Source organism: Dendrobium catenatum, unplaced genomic scaffold, assembly GCF_001605985.2.
Source record: "Dendrobium catenatum unplaced genomic scaffold, ASM160598v2 fragScaff_scaffold_81, whole genome shotgun sequence".
Lineage (NCBI taxonomy): Eukaryota > Viridiplantae > Streptophyta > Magnoliopsida > Asparagales > Orchidaceae > Dendrobium > Dendrobium catenatum.
Genome location: NW_021318543.1, coordinates 349,077 through 365,180, shown reverse-complemented (window position 1 = coordinate 365,180; position 16,104 = coordinate 349,077). Strand labels below are relative to the sequence as shown.

The 16,104-nt window shown below is 33.3% G+C and overlaps 1 protein-coding gene across 1 annotated transcript; it reads left to right on the top strand.

The window, feature by feature from the left end:
- The first annotated feature begins 2,683 nt into the window (after positions 1-2,683).
- On the top strand, positions 2,684-16,085 carry LOC110096513 (inorganic pyrophosphatase TTM2). Its single transcript, XM_020822508.2, has 12 exons — positions 2,684-3,118; positions 6,076-6,442; positions 7,733-7,847; positions 7,985-8,180; positions 8,384-8,497; positions 8,608-8,781; positions 10,837-11,031; positions 11,895-12,017; positions 12,105-12,223; positions 13,587-13,704; positions 14,432-14,692; positions 15,545-16,085. The coding sequence occupies exons 2-12, from the start codon at positions 6,106-6,108 to the stop codon at positions 15,737-15,739; spliced, it is 1,947 nt and encodes a 648-aa protein (XP_020678167.1). The 5' UTR covers positions 2,684-3,118; positions 6,076-6,105; the 3' UTR covers positions 15,740-16,085.
- The last annotated feature ends 19 nt before the right edge of the window (positions 16,086-16,104 follow it).

The following is a 16,104-nucleotide window of genomic DNA, read 5'->3' as shown; positions in this document are numbered from 1 at the left end:
CACCATCCGCATTAGTCACATTCGCCATCCTCACCATCCCACATACCGCAGTATCGATCCGTCATCAATGCCTAGCCATCCCTCACAGCAGTTTACCATCTGGTATGTTCGCAATTGCTACATTGTCGTCCGTTCGCCATCGTCGTCTCGTCGTCCTGCACACCCTATAATGCCCACGAAAGGCCAAATGTGTGAGGCGGGTCGTGTCGGGTTGACTCATACCCAAGGTGGGTCAGGATTAGGTCTGAGAATATGACCCAATTTTAAAAACGGGGCAGGTTCAGGTTAGATCAGACAATGCCAAGTCAATTTCGGGTTGGACCTGAACCTGTTCCGAAACCCGATTTTAACAACCCTAATAACATCAATACACCTGTCATTATTGTATGTATGCCATACAATGTCAATGTTATGCATGTATAAAAAATGAAAATAATGTATTGACAAGTATGTTAGACCATAAAGAAGGTATAACATCTCACTGAAGTTGGGCCAACCTCTTTCTAGGGTTCCATACCTTGGGCCATTATGTTCATAACGACGTTATGCTTATCGTTGGTACTAAAAAATAAAACAAACCTTAATCGAACCGTATTTGCCCAAAGGATACAATTTGCTCATATCATGTAAATCATATGATTCATATATATCAAATATCTCTGTATTAGTTTTTTTCAATCTTTTCAAATACTTGTATCAATCACAACCTATCTCTTATATAAATAATGTCATATAATTTATCATATATATATATTCTTGTCATATGCATATGCAAATATTGTAAGAAAGATAAGACATCTAGTTATTTATGATGTTTTTCCTGTATATATCTAGTCATATAGACTAACTATATATGAATTAGCCTCAATTATATTATTCATATTTTCATAAATAAGTCATATCATAAATCATTTAGGTCATGTGGCTTTTATATCAGAAGTTGTAACTTTATGTTCGTCGATGTATTATATCATATCAATATGTCTCCTTATGCCTCCCTTTTTATATAATTTAGAATTATTCTACAAACCTTATCTTAAAGGAAAGCCCATCAGTCCACCCTCCTATATACGGTAATATTTATTCAGTCAATCTGAATTAGTCAATCATTTATGGCGGCTAGTCTTTTATATATACATATATTTCACAACATATATAACATAATAAACATGTGATATAATGCTCAATATTAAGCTCATTGTATCAGTTTAGTTCATATAAAATATACGTATGAATCATAACCAGTGACATTCATAAAAAAATTAGTACTCATTTTCACATGTATATGACCACAACATATAAATTACATCAAGTATGCATGTCATATATTGGTATTATAAAATTTTAAGAATTATTTATCTAATTTTCATATTCATCTAAATTTTACAAATTAGGTATTGCCCAAAGAATACAAGAATATATTGTGATCATTTAATATATTTCTATCAATATGTTTAAAATAATTAAAACTACAATATATTAAAAGGTACATGATAAAAGTTTACTAAAAAAAAAAAGATATTACAACTTTAGTAACTTATGACTAAAATAAAATTCATAAAATACAAAATACACAAAATTTTTAAAATCAAAGGTAGTGTAATGACAGCCTATCTCTAGATGAGCAAATTTTTCAATTGGGCCGACTAATAAAAATGACTCTATGATACCTAAATATGAAGATCTCTCTCCTCTCTCCTCTCCTTTTCTTTAATTTTTTATTTCTTCTTCTCTAGTTTAAGGGAAATAGAAATGAAATGGCTTTTGTTGAATTGTGTGAGTGGGATAGGATTTTTATGATAAAGTATGCTAAGGATATATTGATAATTATGATAATTATTCAAACTTTTAGAAAAAAAAAATTATAAATCTTTTTTATATCTTCAAATATTGAGAATAAAAAATTATAAGACTTTGGTGAAATCTTTTTGCAAAGCTAACACCTAATGGTCTAAAAAAAACTCAGTTATATCAACATGTGTCAATTTATTAAAGAATTACAATTAAATGAGAATATTCTTGTTTTCATATATACAACACCTATAAACTTATGATAAAATTATTATAAGCACATGAGCAATGTACATTCTTCTGAATATCTGAATATAATTATTAATATTGATATTGCACATATATTATTATTACATACACTAATCACTGTGAATATTAATATTATTACTGATACCAATATTGTTATTGATACTATGATTATAACTGACATATTACTATTAATTGAATGAATAATAAGATTGAATGGAATTTATTGAGTGATAAAGATCGACTTATTAACTGATTGATTAGAGTTTATGATGGAAGAATAAAATAGAACTGCATGAGATATGATAAGTTTAGAAAAGAATATCAAAGTTGTTATGTATGTATCAACCAACCAAACGTACACATAGAGGTGTCTTAATGACGAAAAATTATTTTGTGCTGAGGTCAGATACCTACTAGAATGCGACACGTCAGCGGTACCGAGCCGCAGAACCAAGCGAAAGGATAATATAGTGCATTTTGGTTGATCTCCGGACAACATTTGGCGTCCGCACAATAGTTAATCCTTAATGACTAAGCCTGATAAATTGAATAAGGCCCCGAAAAATCTTATTTGAGATTGATCAGTTTAATCATTCATATATAGGATCCGATTCAAATTGAGTTCGGTTAATCTTCTAACATGGAAACTAACTAAATTTAGATCCGTCTCCGTCTGGCCGTACACTAAAAATAGAAAGCTAATTCGTCCGTCCATGGCGGCATCGTCCGATTAATTTCTAAAGTTTCCTTATGGGTGGCCTGCAAGCAAGGGCGGATTGAAGGATCCCCCAAAAATACGGCAAGTTATTTCTCCCGCCAGGTTATTTTTATTTTTTTAAGCAGGTGTATTTGCCCTAATTCTTTCGCTGTTCTGCTGCTCCTCCTCGTCTGCCTGCACCGTCTCCTCTGCCTCACGCACGGTCTGCTCCGCCTCCGCTGCTTCGATCCAAGACGCCCGGATTGCTCCGCCAGTCCGCCCTCTTCTGCCTCGAGCCAAGACGCGCGGTGCCAAACAGGAAGTCGACCTCGCCGTCGCCGGCAAACAGCAGAACGAATTTGCTTCAGCCTTCATTTGTAGGTAAGTGCTATTCATCATGTCTCCGTTTCTCTATTTCTCCATCTTCTCCGTTGTTTCTCCTCCATATTCAAGCCATCATCGTAGATTTTTTTTAGGCGGTTTGTTTGCAATCTGGGCTTGAGGTTGTGAATGCATAGAACTACATGTATGTCTTCTTAAATACGCAATTTGTTCTTTCATTCCTGTGTTCATTAGCAGCCACATGTTTCAGTAAACTGTTTGATTAATTTGATTTTTTTAATCTAATGATATGCAAAGTATAATTGATATTTTATCTAAACAATCATTAAATCAAGCATGAATTTCAGTGCAAACATATCTTTAGATTAGAAGCTTGCGGGATTAAATTTAGAATGATTTGAACTTTAATTTTGACAAACTTAGTCAATTTGAACGTCTTGATATAAAGAATCCAATGATATCAAAATTGTTTGCCATCGTTTTTTGTTACAAATAATAGTATTCATAATCGTGTTTTCATAAAGAGTAATTTTAAACAGTCAGATTTTTCTTATGCTTGAAAAAATTCTATAAATCGTCTTCCCCTGTTAGTGGAATTCAAGTTATATTTGGAGTGGACGCCAATATTTAGTAATCATGCATAATCATATAAATTATAGTAATCATCCTTATTTAGAACATCTATCTTTTCTATAATTCCATCATCATCAATAGATTCATGAAAGCAATGCTCAAAGTGGTGTACCTTTAAAGCTAAGGAGATTATACTCTCTTCATAAAAGTCTTAATTAGTAAGAGGGTTAAAATCCTTATTGATTATGCTAATGATAAAATTTTGATAGAAGACACAATGAATAAAAGGAAACCCTCATGTAAACAACTCAGCAAAGGTTAATACCAAATATTAGTTAGAAGATTATGCTATTTTTCATATACTAGCTGGATATATCACTTGTTGTGAGCCTAATAAGTTAATTCATGCGCTAGTCAAATGAATCGCATTTCCAAGCTGCTTTCGGGTTCATAGGTATTTTAGGTCAATCCTTGAAAAGGATTGTTCTTCAAGAAAAATCAAACCAATAAATTAGAAGGCTATACAAACACGTATTATGTAGGAACTCTTGTAACACAAGATAGAACTTAGGATGATATTTGAACATGGAGAAATAAGTAACAACCATTGGTTTTAAGAATCAATATAAAATTTAAGTTCAGTGCTATTGAAGAAGGAATATATGAACTTCCATGGTTAAAAAATTATCTTAAAAGACTTGAAGATTTAGTGAGAATGACCAAGGAAGCTATATCGTGATAGAAAAATATGCAATCAACAATGTTCACAATCCAGTCTAGCCTATTCAAACGAAGCATGTAAAGGTAGGCAAATGATTTATAAAAGAAAAGCTTGAGTGGACTGATTTCTATGGCTAAAAAATATTTAAGAAGAAAGGATGATTAAGTTGGAAGGACATATAAGTCTATATTGTCTTAGTAAATCTGCAATCAACATTACTCACAATTGAGTCTCCCACATATTTGAAGAAACATGTAGAAGTGGACATGCATTTTATAAAGTGTGGACTAATTAGCATTGCTTATGTCCCAATAAGTAATCAACTTATTGACATCTTTACTGTTATAAACTAGTTGGGAATGATAAATTTCTTTCATATATCTTGAGAGGGGCTTTCGGAGAATGTGAATGAAAATTCTAGGCAGCATGATCTAGAAGAGCATTTCAGGGAATTGTAATTGTAGCCTTATCAGAAATTCGTATGGTTGAAACATGAATGAATAAACATACAATTAACTTAGGTGCTGAAACAAGAAGGAGACCGCTTGTTGGTTATTACAATATGAATAAAAATAACATGCATCACACTGGGACAGAAGGGTGTTATGGATCATTTTACACATGTAAATAAGACACCAAGGAGCAATGCATGATCCTAGTTTAGAAAGATAGGTTTTTTCTTTATAAATTATTTGTGTTATAATTATATTAGAATTTAAATTGGTCCAAACAAAAGAGTAATCATTGTATTTGTATCATAGTATTAAATCTTGATCTGGATAAATTTCTTCAACTTTTCTAATATAATTATACTCATTGTCATGATATTCATCCCATTTTATAAAGAACAGGATTCCTCTTTTTCCTTGATTTTTGACATGCTGCTCACACCCAATTTTTTTAGCAGTCAATTGCTCATCCTTGTCATCATCATAATCATCATTATTAGTAATTTCTAAACTATTTGAGGCCGGCTTAACAATTACTTTTTGTTGCAAATTTAGTTTCTATTTTTCTGGATGAGTCACGGTGCAGACATTTAGTTTGGTATTTGAAATTGCATACCAAGAAATGATGTCTAATCTCAAAGGTAATGTTATTGAAGATCTCATGTCACTTACTATGCAATAACATTCTGTTAGACGGTTCATTGGATTGTTCCAGCCGGTTCACGCAGGACCAAACCGGGCACGAACAGGGCGGAACATATCCGCCTCTTCGGTTAGCCGCACACACCGCGATTCCCTAGGAGCTCATTTAGGAAGGTTTTTGAACGAATTCTAGGAGGGAAATTGAATGTAGGGATTGTTTAGGGATTTCCTTTTGATTGGTATGCATTAAATACTTTGTTTTCCTAGTGTTAGGGCATCTTGAATTTGGCTGAAAATTGAGATCTCTTCGATTTCTTTTGGGCTCTAGCGTCGTCTAGAGATTGGGAGAGAACGATCCTCCTCTTGAATAGAGGATCAATTGTATCTTGTTATTTTTTTTATTTCCCTTTCATCAAATAATACAAATTATCTACTGTTTTCATAATTTTGGTGGACTTTTGTTAAGATTTCTCGCTGCTTTCCGAAAATTGATAGGAAATACTTGAGTTCTACAAGTGTTTCCTATCACATTCTAATAATGCATGTTTTTTTAGATTGTCATACTGATGATTCTTTTTTGTGCATCCATTCACTATTTTTTTCCTTTGCAGGTCTATTAGAGCTTTCATAACTTTTTGTTAATGGACCAAAGTTTTTCTACTATTGAATCACCACGGCGGAAGCCAGGGCTTTTAAGAGATCAAGTTCAGGTTGTGAAAAGGAAAGACTCTTCTAGATATGAAATTGTTCCAATTCAAGATTCACTTTCTTTTGAGAAGGGTTTCTTTGTCTTCATCCGTGCTTGCCAGTTGTTGGCCCAAAAGAATGAGGGGATTATCATGGTTGGTGTTGCTGGTCCCTCTGGGGCTGGAAAGACGGTATTCACTGAGAAAATTCTGAATTTCATGCCAAGTATTGCTGTGATATCCATGGATAACTACAATGACTCAAGTCGTATAATTGATGGAAACTTTGATGGTGAGTTTTTTATTCTCAAGGATTAATTTAAATATTCTTAATTTATTACTTTAATAAGCATTTTTTATGATTGTTGGTTAGTCTTTTTACTATATTACTGGTTGATCCATCTGTTTAATGTTTAGCGTGGCCCTAGATAAATAGTCTATTGATTATAATTCCCGAGATATTGAAAGAAGGGACTTTATGTGATTTTAACCATTTTTTAGGCAAATTTCTGAAGCCTCGTTCTGTTAGTTAAGTTGAAAGAGCTGAGGGTTTTTGGGAGACAGTATATGAGACAATTCAATATGGGATACGTCTGCCCTTTTTTTTTTCCTCAGATAGTTTTAATATAAGATTAATGTATTCTTTGAGTTTATTAGGCCCTATATGCTCGGTTGCAAACTAATTTCCTTGACTTGAACCTAGGATTTCCGAAATATAGTGAAGGAAACTTCTCCGTCGCTCTTGGTACGCATGAGCCTCTAACTCTAATTTCTACAAAACTTTTGTTTAGATCTAAACCTTTTACATTTATTTACCTAATTCTATCTAACCAGCTCATTGAGTCATCTTTCATGACTGTTATAGAAACTATCTCAGTCTATTTTTCACTATGTTATCTTTGATTGGTGACACGGCGACTTTTGGTTTGTATAAGCATTTCTAAAATATCTAGTTTTATCACATGCACCCATCTTAAATTTTTTTTTTTCTGTGGTGTGCTCAACTTAGATGTTTGTGACTTTCTTATTCTCTGAAATTAGGACTCATAGCATAATGTTCTAATTTTAATTTTAATTTTATGTCCATTATATTACCTCTAAGGCAATTCTTAATTATCTCATCCATATCAATCTTTTGAATAAAATTACATCTATATCCTCTAATTTTTTTTTTTAATTCTATTATGTTACCTCATCTTATAGTACTCTAAAGCACCTCTTAATTATTACCATTCAGCTTTAACTCACCTAATCTTTTAAATAAAATTAAATCTATTACGCATCTTTATCACCTATAAATTTTTTAAAAAATATCATTATTTAAGTTGAATGGCTTATGCATACGTTTTGTTACCTATATTTTTGTTATAAAACCCTTTGTTACTTACCATTTAAACTTAAATATTTTACTTACCATTCATTACAATAAATTCATTTTACCGTTCAAATAGTTGAAGTAAGATTACATTTGAGCTTAGACGATCTAGCTATGCATTTTGAGATTAATCTAAGCTCATTTTCCTTAAGAAAATATATCAATTAGTTTTAGCATGAATGCCTGACTTCTACAATATGTAATCAGATCCACGTCTAACCGATTATGATACTTTGTTGGAAAACATTAATGGCCTGAAAGAAGGAAAGTCCGTCCAAGTGCCTATTTATGATTTCAAGTCAAGCTGTCGAACAGGATACAGGTATGGCACATCCTACCTCTTCCTAGAATGTCCTGCTGTTGCCTGCTATTGCCTCCAACTCTATATCATCAGTGACAGAGAAGTTTCATACAAATTTCCTGAAAACTGTAATTTTCCATGTCGGTGCATGCTGACAGGACTGTGGAAGTTCCAAGCTCCCGGATTCTAATTATTGAAGGAATCTACGCATTAAGTGAAAGGTTGCGGTCTGCATTAGACCTTCGTGTTTCTGTAACGGGAGGTGTACATTTTGACCTTGTGAAGAGGGTCTTAAGGGACATACAACGTGCTGGACAAGAACCGGAAGAAATAATCCAACAAATATCAGAAACGGTTTTCGCTAACATTTTGATTTTATTTTGCTAAAATTGTTAAAAAGTTTTACTGCCTGCATATCCTTCTGTTTTAAATAAATCTGGAAATCAATCATCTTGAATTAATTATAAAAGTCCTTTTCCTCAGTAAGAAGCTTAGTTTATTTATAGAATGATTGTGCTATTTTTGCATCTAATATATTTAGCTGTTACTTTGAGCAGGTTTATCCCATGTACAAGGCATTTATTGAACCAGACCTGCAAACTGCACATATAAAAATCATTAACAAATTCAATCCATTCTCAGGTTTCCAGAATCCGACCTACATTTTAAAGGTTAAAGCACTACCCATATTTCTTAATCTTAAAGATATACAAGGTGTAAAATATGCCTTGCAGATGTGTCTAAGTTTGTTTTTAGAGCTAAGTGGTTTCTGTTATTGTAGTCAACAAGGACTGCATCAGTCGAGAAAATCAAGGCTGTAATTTCTGCAGAACACAAGGAAAGTAGGGAGGAAACTTATGATATATATCTCCTACCACCAGGTGAAGATCCAGATGCTTGCCAATCCTATCTGAGAATGCGAAACAGGGATGGAAAGTACAATCTTATGTTTGAGGTTTGTTCTGTATTTGTCTCTGCATCATGATCATATACATGAATAAATGTCTATGTTGGTGTTATGGTTTTTAGTATCCGTTTTTTTTTTTTTTCATCGTTTGTTAACAGATACCAAGTTGATATAATACTCATCGATTACACTCATTCCTATGACTTCTTACTCTGAATGGAACTGTAACTTAGATTCACAATAATGCCAATAATGCAACACTTAGGCATGTGCTTTATATATGTGCATTTTCTCCCCCAATCTTCCTTCTACTGAATCTAAACTCTAAAGTTATCAAATCCTGCAAGTTGGGTTCATCGTTTGCTTACAAAAAACTAAAACTATGTGTTTGACTGTTCACTATTCTTGTGATTAGGGATGCTAGGTGTGGTGTGACCTCTATATCATTACTTTCTATACGTTGATCATGTTCTCACTTTTATTTATTAGTCTTTTTGGATTGTTCTAGAATTAAATCATAAATATGAGACTGGCATGAATGATCCAAGTTGCTTGAATGAACCTACAAAAATCATTGAAATTTGAAGATTGTGGCATTTGACTTTAGTTTGTGCTACTGGATTCTCATATGCAATGTAAGAAACATTTGAAATAGGTGCATTGTATCTTCTTTTTTTAGATTTATTTGAGATACCTTATTCAACTTGATAATTTTTTTCGTAAATATTTAAGGCTTGTTCCCCAACATCGTGTCTTTTGGAATGTGGTAATAGAAAAGTTCTAAATTTGATGAGTTTGTTGCATTTCTGAAATATTCTTCATTGTTAGTAGAGTTTGGGTAGCTGGATCGTAATGATTTCGATACTTTGCCATGTGCACAACCAGTTTAAACAAGAGTTTGATAGGGGGACCCTTTGACTCTCAAGTCAATGATTGAGTTTTAAGACATATAGTTATTGAAACTAATCCGACAGAGTTTTCCCTTTGGGATGAAAGAATGGGAGCTTAGCGAGAAGGATAGTTCCTTACCTTTTCCCTTTTAGAGATTTTATAGGAACTTGATGAATGACATTTTGCCCTTTACAAGAATAATTGCATCATTCTTGAAAAGTTTGAGTGGTTCTCGTTCCTCTATAGTAGTCTTAATTCAACCCTTTGGTTACAATCATTCCTAGGAAATCAATATGAATGTCCTATTGGGTTTGCGAGCCTAGTATTTGAGTGTTAACTATTTTATTTTATTTGCGCTTCCCATTTTTTTTAGATAAGAGTATTTTTAAACATTTTACAAAAGAATAAAAAAATGAAGCCAATTGACATAGCCATAAAAAATAGCTTTAGATTAATGTCAATAGTCTAATCAAGGTTGTCAAGGTTAATGTTAGGTGATCTTCGCATAATGAGGGTTGAATAAGATTATTTTGAATAAACTTATATGCAAATTAGATTATAGCACATGACTAATGAGGGAGAGGAGGCAGTGGTGGAGCCAAAAATTTCTTATAGTGGGCGCCGAAGTTAACTTTTTAAAAAATTCTCTTACCTTTTTTCATTCGGATTTGAGACCAGCATTATTAGTTTTAAATTTTTTTTTGTTGAATTTATTATTAAAAAAATAAAATATTAAATATAAGATGAAAAGCACTTATAATTTATTGTATCTACTCTTCGTATTCTCGAAAAGTTGAATAATAACTTATTTATCAATATATATTTTTTCAATATAAGCAATTAGAGTATCATTTATCCACTGGTATTCAATTCTATTTTATAATTGATTTTTTATAATAGCTATTTTTAGTACCACATCATTTATAGGAAAAATTATATATCTTGACTATGTTTAGCCTTACATCTGATTATATATGATTACATCTGTAAGGCAAAATTAATTTGTTAACTTTGTTTCATCAATTCCTCACAATTTCTTCGGTTATTATGAGCATTATTAAAACCTCCAACATGAAGTTTAAATCTATCAAGTTTTTTCAAATTGGAGAATCCATTTATGTTATGTTGCAATTATTTATTTTTTAAACTTGCTTTTTTCCTTCTAAAAGCACATCCAATTCTGTTTGAATTCCTTTTTGTTTTGATTTGCAGGAATGGGTTACAGACAACCCCTTCATCATATCACCAAGGATTACTTTTGAAGTTAGTGTACGGCTTCTTGGAGGATTGATGGCTTTGGGCTATAGTATTGCTGCTATTTTGAAAAGAAGCAGCCATGTATTCTCTGACGACAGAGTGACTGTGAAAATTGATTGGTTGGAACAGTTGAATCGAAGTTATATCCAGGTAATTATCATGTTTTCCTCCCACAAGTGTGCCCTTAGGTGGTAAGGCAATTTTTGCGTATATAAGCCATAAAATGCATTACATTCAGCGAGAAAAAAGCATGGCTGGCATGTTTAAATTGGTTCTATCACATACTTTAGTCAATGGTGCTGTCATTTCACTCTTTGATCTTAGGAATTCTGCTTTTCGGTTAAAAATGCCATGTGTATTTACCCATCTAATGATCAAAGAGGATGTTCAAACTAATAATTTCATCTGCTCTTTGCTTATTAAATGAGCCTAAGGAGAGTATCATGGAATTCAGGTTCAGAGAATATGCTCATTTTGGTGAATGATAAAATCTGTGCCAAGGTGCTCCATCGCAGCTGTTTATTGTTCTTTTGTCAAGTTAATCAAGGAAGAAAATACACGTTGAGCACAAAAAAACCTGATTTGGTGGGCACCACGATGTTTGAATGATGTTATTGTACACATCTCATTGTGTGTAAATATGACAGAAACCAGTATGAAATTTAGATGCTCAAAACAATCTCATCTCATTGTATGTAAATATAACAGAAACTAGCATGAATTTTAGCCGTTCAAAACACTCTGATGACAGAAGAGCCAACTTGAAGAGAAATTAATGAGAATTAATTATTGTGATTTTGTAAGGCCTAGGTCAAGTAGTTGGGGCGAGGTTGCTGACATTATTGTTGTGCATTGTGCTGATGGTGTGTCGATTGAGCGTAATGGCAGTTTAACATTGCTTCTGTGAAGAAAATTTGCAGATTGTTTCACCAGTTAATTTTCTATGATTATATCATTGTCATTTAGTTTGTTGAAAAATTTAATTTACTTCATACCATCTCCAATTCTTTAAGGTGCAAGGAAGAGACCGAATAATTGTTAAATGTGTTGCTGATCAATTGGGATTGGAGGGTTCTTATATTCCTAGAACGTACATAGAGCAAATTCAACTGGAGAAACTTGTCAGTGACGTAATGGTAAGACAATTTTCTCAGTAGTTTCATATATAAATGTAGCTGATGTATTTACAGAGAGAATTTTGCAATTTGGATGTTTATTTTTAGGCTGTTCCTGATGATTTGAAGACAAAGCTTAGCATAGATGATGATCTGGTATTAAGCCCAAGAGAAGCACTTTCTCGATCCACTGGTGATAAGGCTGCCATGAGAAACAAGCATCTCAGGTGCTTTGCATTTATTTGCTATTCGGATTGCTTTTTTGATGTTTATTTTTGTTTGATCTCCTCATCTCAAATGTAATTCATCTTACTTTGGGCATATTTCCCCTTCCCCTAACTATTCTTTTTCATTTTAGCTTTAATATTTGACGCCCCATAATCTAAATTATTATGATATGTTACTCTTATTATTTTGTACAAAAAGCAAAATCTAAGATGACTTCCAATCACCTTGAAACACTTACATCGAATTATACCAATTATATTATAAGACAGATTTTACTCTCGCAATGTATGGTTTTTAAAGGCACCTAAGGCGTGTAGATGATTGTATGATATCTGTGGTATGCTCTTTGTATGCTTTCATAAACTCGTGTGCTTATAGTAGTGTTCGGACTAGCATCTAAGCTATATAACTATGACTATCTCCGTGCAGTCATTTAGTGGGTGGAGATTTATATGATGATTCTGCTATGCTCCATTTCTCGTTATTTCTATTATGCTTGTGGCTAAGATTAGTATTTGGATTCGTAGCAACAAATAAATGGTAATAGAAAAGAAAAGAAAAAATGTGTAGAAAAATGTGGAAGATTTTGTTGATTCATTTCTAACCAGGACTCTAGAGTGCAAGCTAGTTATAAATAGAGGATATGATTCATGGCTTCCCATCAATAGCAAAAATAATTTCCTAGGTACAACTCAAACGTGACAACGGCATGATAATACGATATGATGACAATGCAACGGTTATCATTGATCAAGAACAAAATCCAAAAGGAACTCGAATTTTTGGTGCATTTGCTTGGCAATTGCGACGGTTCAATTTTACTAAAATAGTTTCACTAGAAAAAAAACAATGAGACATGCTCTGAATATTTGAATCTTAAGGATATTTAAGACACACAAAGAAAGGAGCTATGTCATGGACTGTGAGATGGATGAATCAATCTTGAAAACTTCCTAGGCAGGTGCAGGTCGATAGACAATAAAGTTTATGGACTCTTCATGATTCGTGAACATCAACAACAACTAATATAAAGTTGTAGATGTTTCTGCATAACATTGTGGCTATTGAAAATCAATGATAGGGAAAGAAATTTAACTTGCTAAACATTTTGAGAAGAAGGATGGTAGAATCTGTATCATAGTTTTTAGAAAAGACGAACCTTCATTATTCTAGACCTCTTGAATACCTTGAGATGAATCAGTGCAAGAGTACATCGTGAACTCTCAATCTGAATGACTAAACCGAGTCTAAACCGAGTCGTTTTTTTACAGTGTTGATTTTTGTTCCCTGTTTTGCAGATTTGCTAAGTTCTTGCAAACATAACTGCATTTCTCATAAGTTAATATTGATTGCTTGTTGCAGTGGTTTGTCACTTTCATACTCCGCACGAGGTGAGAAGAACATTGGTAAACTTACCAATCTTACAGTTGGTGGCAGAAGATATGATGTACGTGGCCCTGATTCACCTGGAATGAAAGAGGTACTTCAACATGTTGGCCAATTATATCCTCAAGAAGATGATAGGAAATACTTGAGTTCACAAGTAGCCCTAGCGGGAAATACTTGAGTTCGCAAGCAACCCTAACAAGAATTGGTGGAAACAGCGCGAAAACTTCAAGATCTTCAATGAAACAGTCCAAAAACAGTAGATTATATTATAGGAATAAAACCAAAGGCAAGAACAAGCAAAAATACAATTGTTCCTCAATTCGAGAGGAGGATCATTCTCTCCCAATCTCTAGACGAGGAATCTAGAACCCAAACCACCAAGATAACTCTAAGAGAAGACAATAATCATGCATGCCCTAACCCTAACATTTCCTCTTTTTTAAATACATATCTTCCTAATAAAAAGCTTCCTAAAATAAACCAAATTCAAATTAACCTCTAAGGCTTTAGCCGCCCCGTACCCTCTCTCTAATTGCCACCCAAGGGAAGGGGGGGGGGGGGGGGGGGCTCCTTTGTGGGGGAGGGGGGTAGCAGGAAAGGCTTTAAGGAGGTGGCTTGGGCCGCCTCCTATAGAATTGAATCGGCCCAAGCTGGGCCGTTTTCATCGGTTCAGGGTGAAACGTAACAGAAGACTTGGAACTCTTAATTAATATGATTCCTAATAAGTATTTTGTTACAAATATTTTTTTACTTTTGTGCCTGATAAAGACATTTTTTCTTTATGCGTTTGACATTGTCCTTTTTTTGTTCTTATCAAGGGAGTCATCAAACAGCTCTCGGAACAAATATCAACATTGAATGAAAGGATGGACGAGTTTACCTCACGTATTGAGGAACTGAATTCTAAGTTTGCAGCGCAGAAAGCATCAACCAGTCAACAAAATCTCTCTCTCCAAGGAGAAGGTTGTCCTGGTTCGGCACCAACAACTTTCTTTGTGTCCAACTTGGGCAATGGTACCCTGTTACCCAATTCATCATCTTCCAATCAACTTAACAAAGAGTCTTCACTAATGGAAGAGGTATTTTTTAAACAAGATGGAATTCATTATATTTTCATCAATTTTTTTAATTAAATTTGTGCTTGAATGCTAGGAATTGGAATGAAAGGGTATGAAGAAAAGTATTGAAAATCATAAAACCTATAGTTTTATATTCATAGTCTATTAAAAAAATTTTAAATTCACTTTCCTTCAATCTAAACAAAGGCCAAATATATCTCCATTTTTCCTTATCATGAAAGCGAATGAAAAAAGTTTTAATTTATGCTTATAGATTTATAGTCAATCCATAAATTGCTATGATTTCATTTCATGTCCTCCACTTTTCTAAAATCTTAAATCTTCAATCTTTGAGAGGGGATGAAACAAAAAGTTTGAAAATATTCATTTCCTCTACTTTCCTTACAAACCCTAAATTTCTCTCCGTTTTTTCTTATTAGGCAGCTCGTGCCTTCACACCATTCAACAACCTTTTCTCTCATCAACTTCATCTACCGATCCACCAGTTTTATTGATCTTAAACATAATTGTTCATAAATCTCTTTCATTTTTTATCTTACTTGAAGCATTCTTTTACAATAATCTTCTATTTTTCACAATAACACCTGACATGTGTTCCACTCAGGCTTCGTTTGGGACGGCTTCCTTCCTGCTTTTTAAAGCTATTTTTTAGTACAAAAATTAAAAAATTTGTATTAAAAAGTCTCTTTAGGAAACAGTAAGAAAACCTTCTCAAACGAAACCTCAGCTGATTGCTTTGCACATTCTGCTTCTTTTCCTGCTATTTCAAATGATCAAAACCTGCTCATTTCATTTCTTCCTAGAATGCTTTGATTTGATTATAACCTCATGATTCTTATTTAATCCTCACAGATCGCCGCGATCTCTCGTTCTCAGCGTCAAATGATGCATCAGCTCGACAATCTCTCCAATTTGTTTCATGAGAAGTTGGCTAAGCTTAATAATCGCGGCAGATTTACTGATACTGACGCACTTGGTAATCCAATATTTCTCTTGCTAGCAGGAGCCGTTGGTTTTTTTCTGCTAAGGCGTTTATCTAACATTTGAAATAGAGCAGTCGATAACACATTCTGGCTTCGTTTGATACGACTTTTTTCTTGCTTTCTAAAACAACTTTATAATACAAAAGCTATTTTAAAAAGCATTATAAAAGCTGTCCCAAACGAAACCTCAGTCCCTCAGTAAACCATTTTTTTTCCTCTCTGCTTGTTACTATTTCTATTTGCACTGAAGATTATTTATTCTTAACCTGTATTTGAGCTCATTGAATAGGCAATGTTAGTCATCAATGGTTCTTGATTTTTCCGCAAGAGCCCTTACGAAATTTGTGTATTTTCAATTGAAAATTTCAATGTTACAACAACGAGTTTATTTAAATTTCATCTATTAATGATTTGTTGTTGTTGTTGTAA

Coding starts and splice junctions, on each gene's coding strand:
- LOC110096513 (XM_020822508.2), top strand. CDS start 6,106: ATGGACCAAAGTTTTTCTACTATTGAATCACCACGGCGGAAGCCAGGG. Junction 11,032..11,894: donor TGAATCGAAGTTATATCCAG/GTAATTATCATG, acceptor CAATTCTTTAAG/GTGCAAGGAAGAGACCGAAT. Junction 14,693..15,544: donor AGTCTTCACTAATGGAAGAG/GTATTTTTTAAA, acceptor TAATCCTCACAG/ATCGCCGCGATCTCTCGTTC.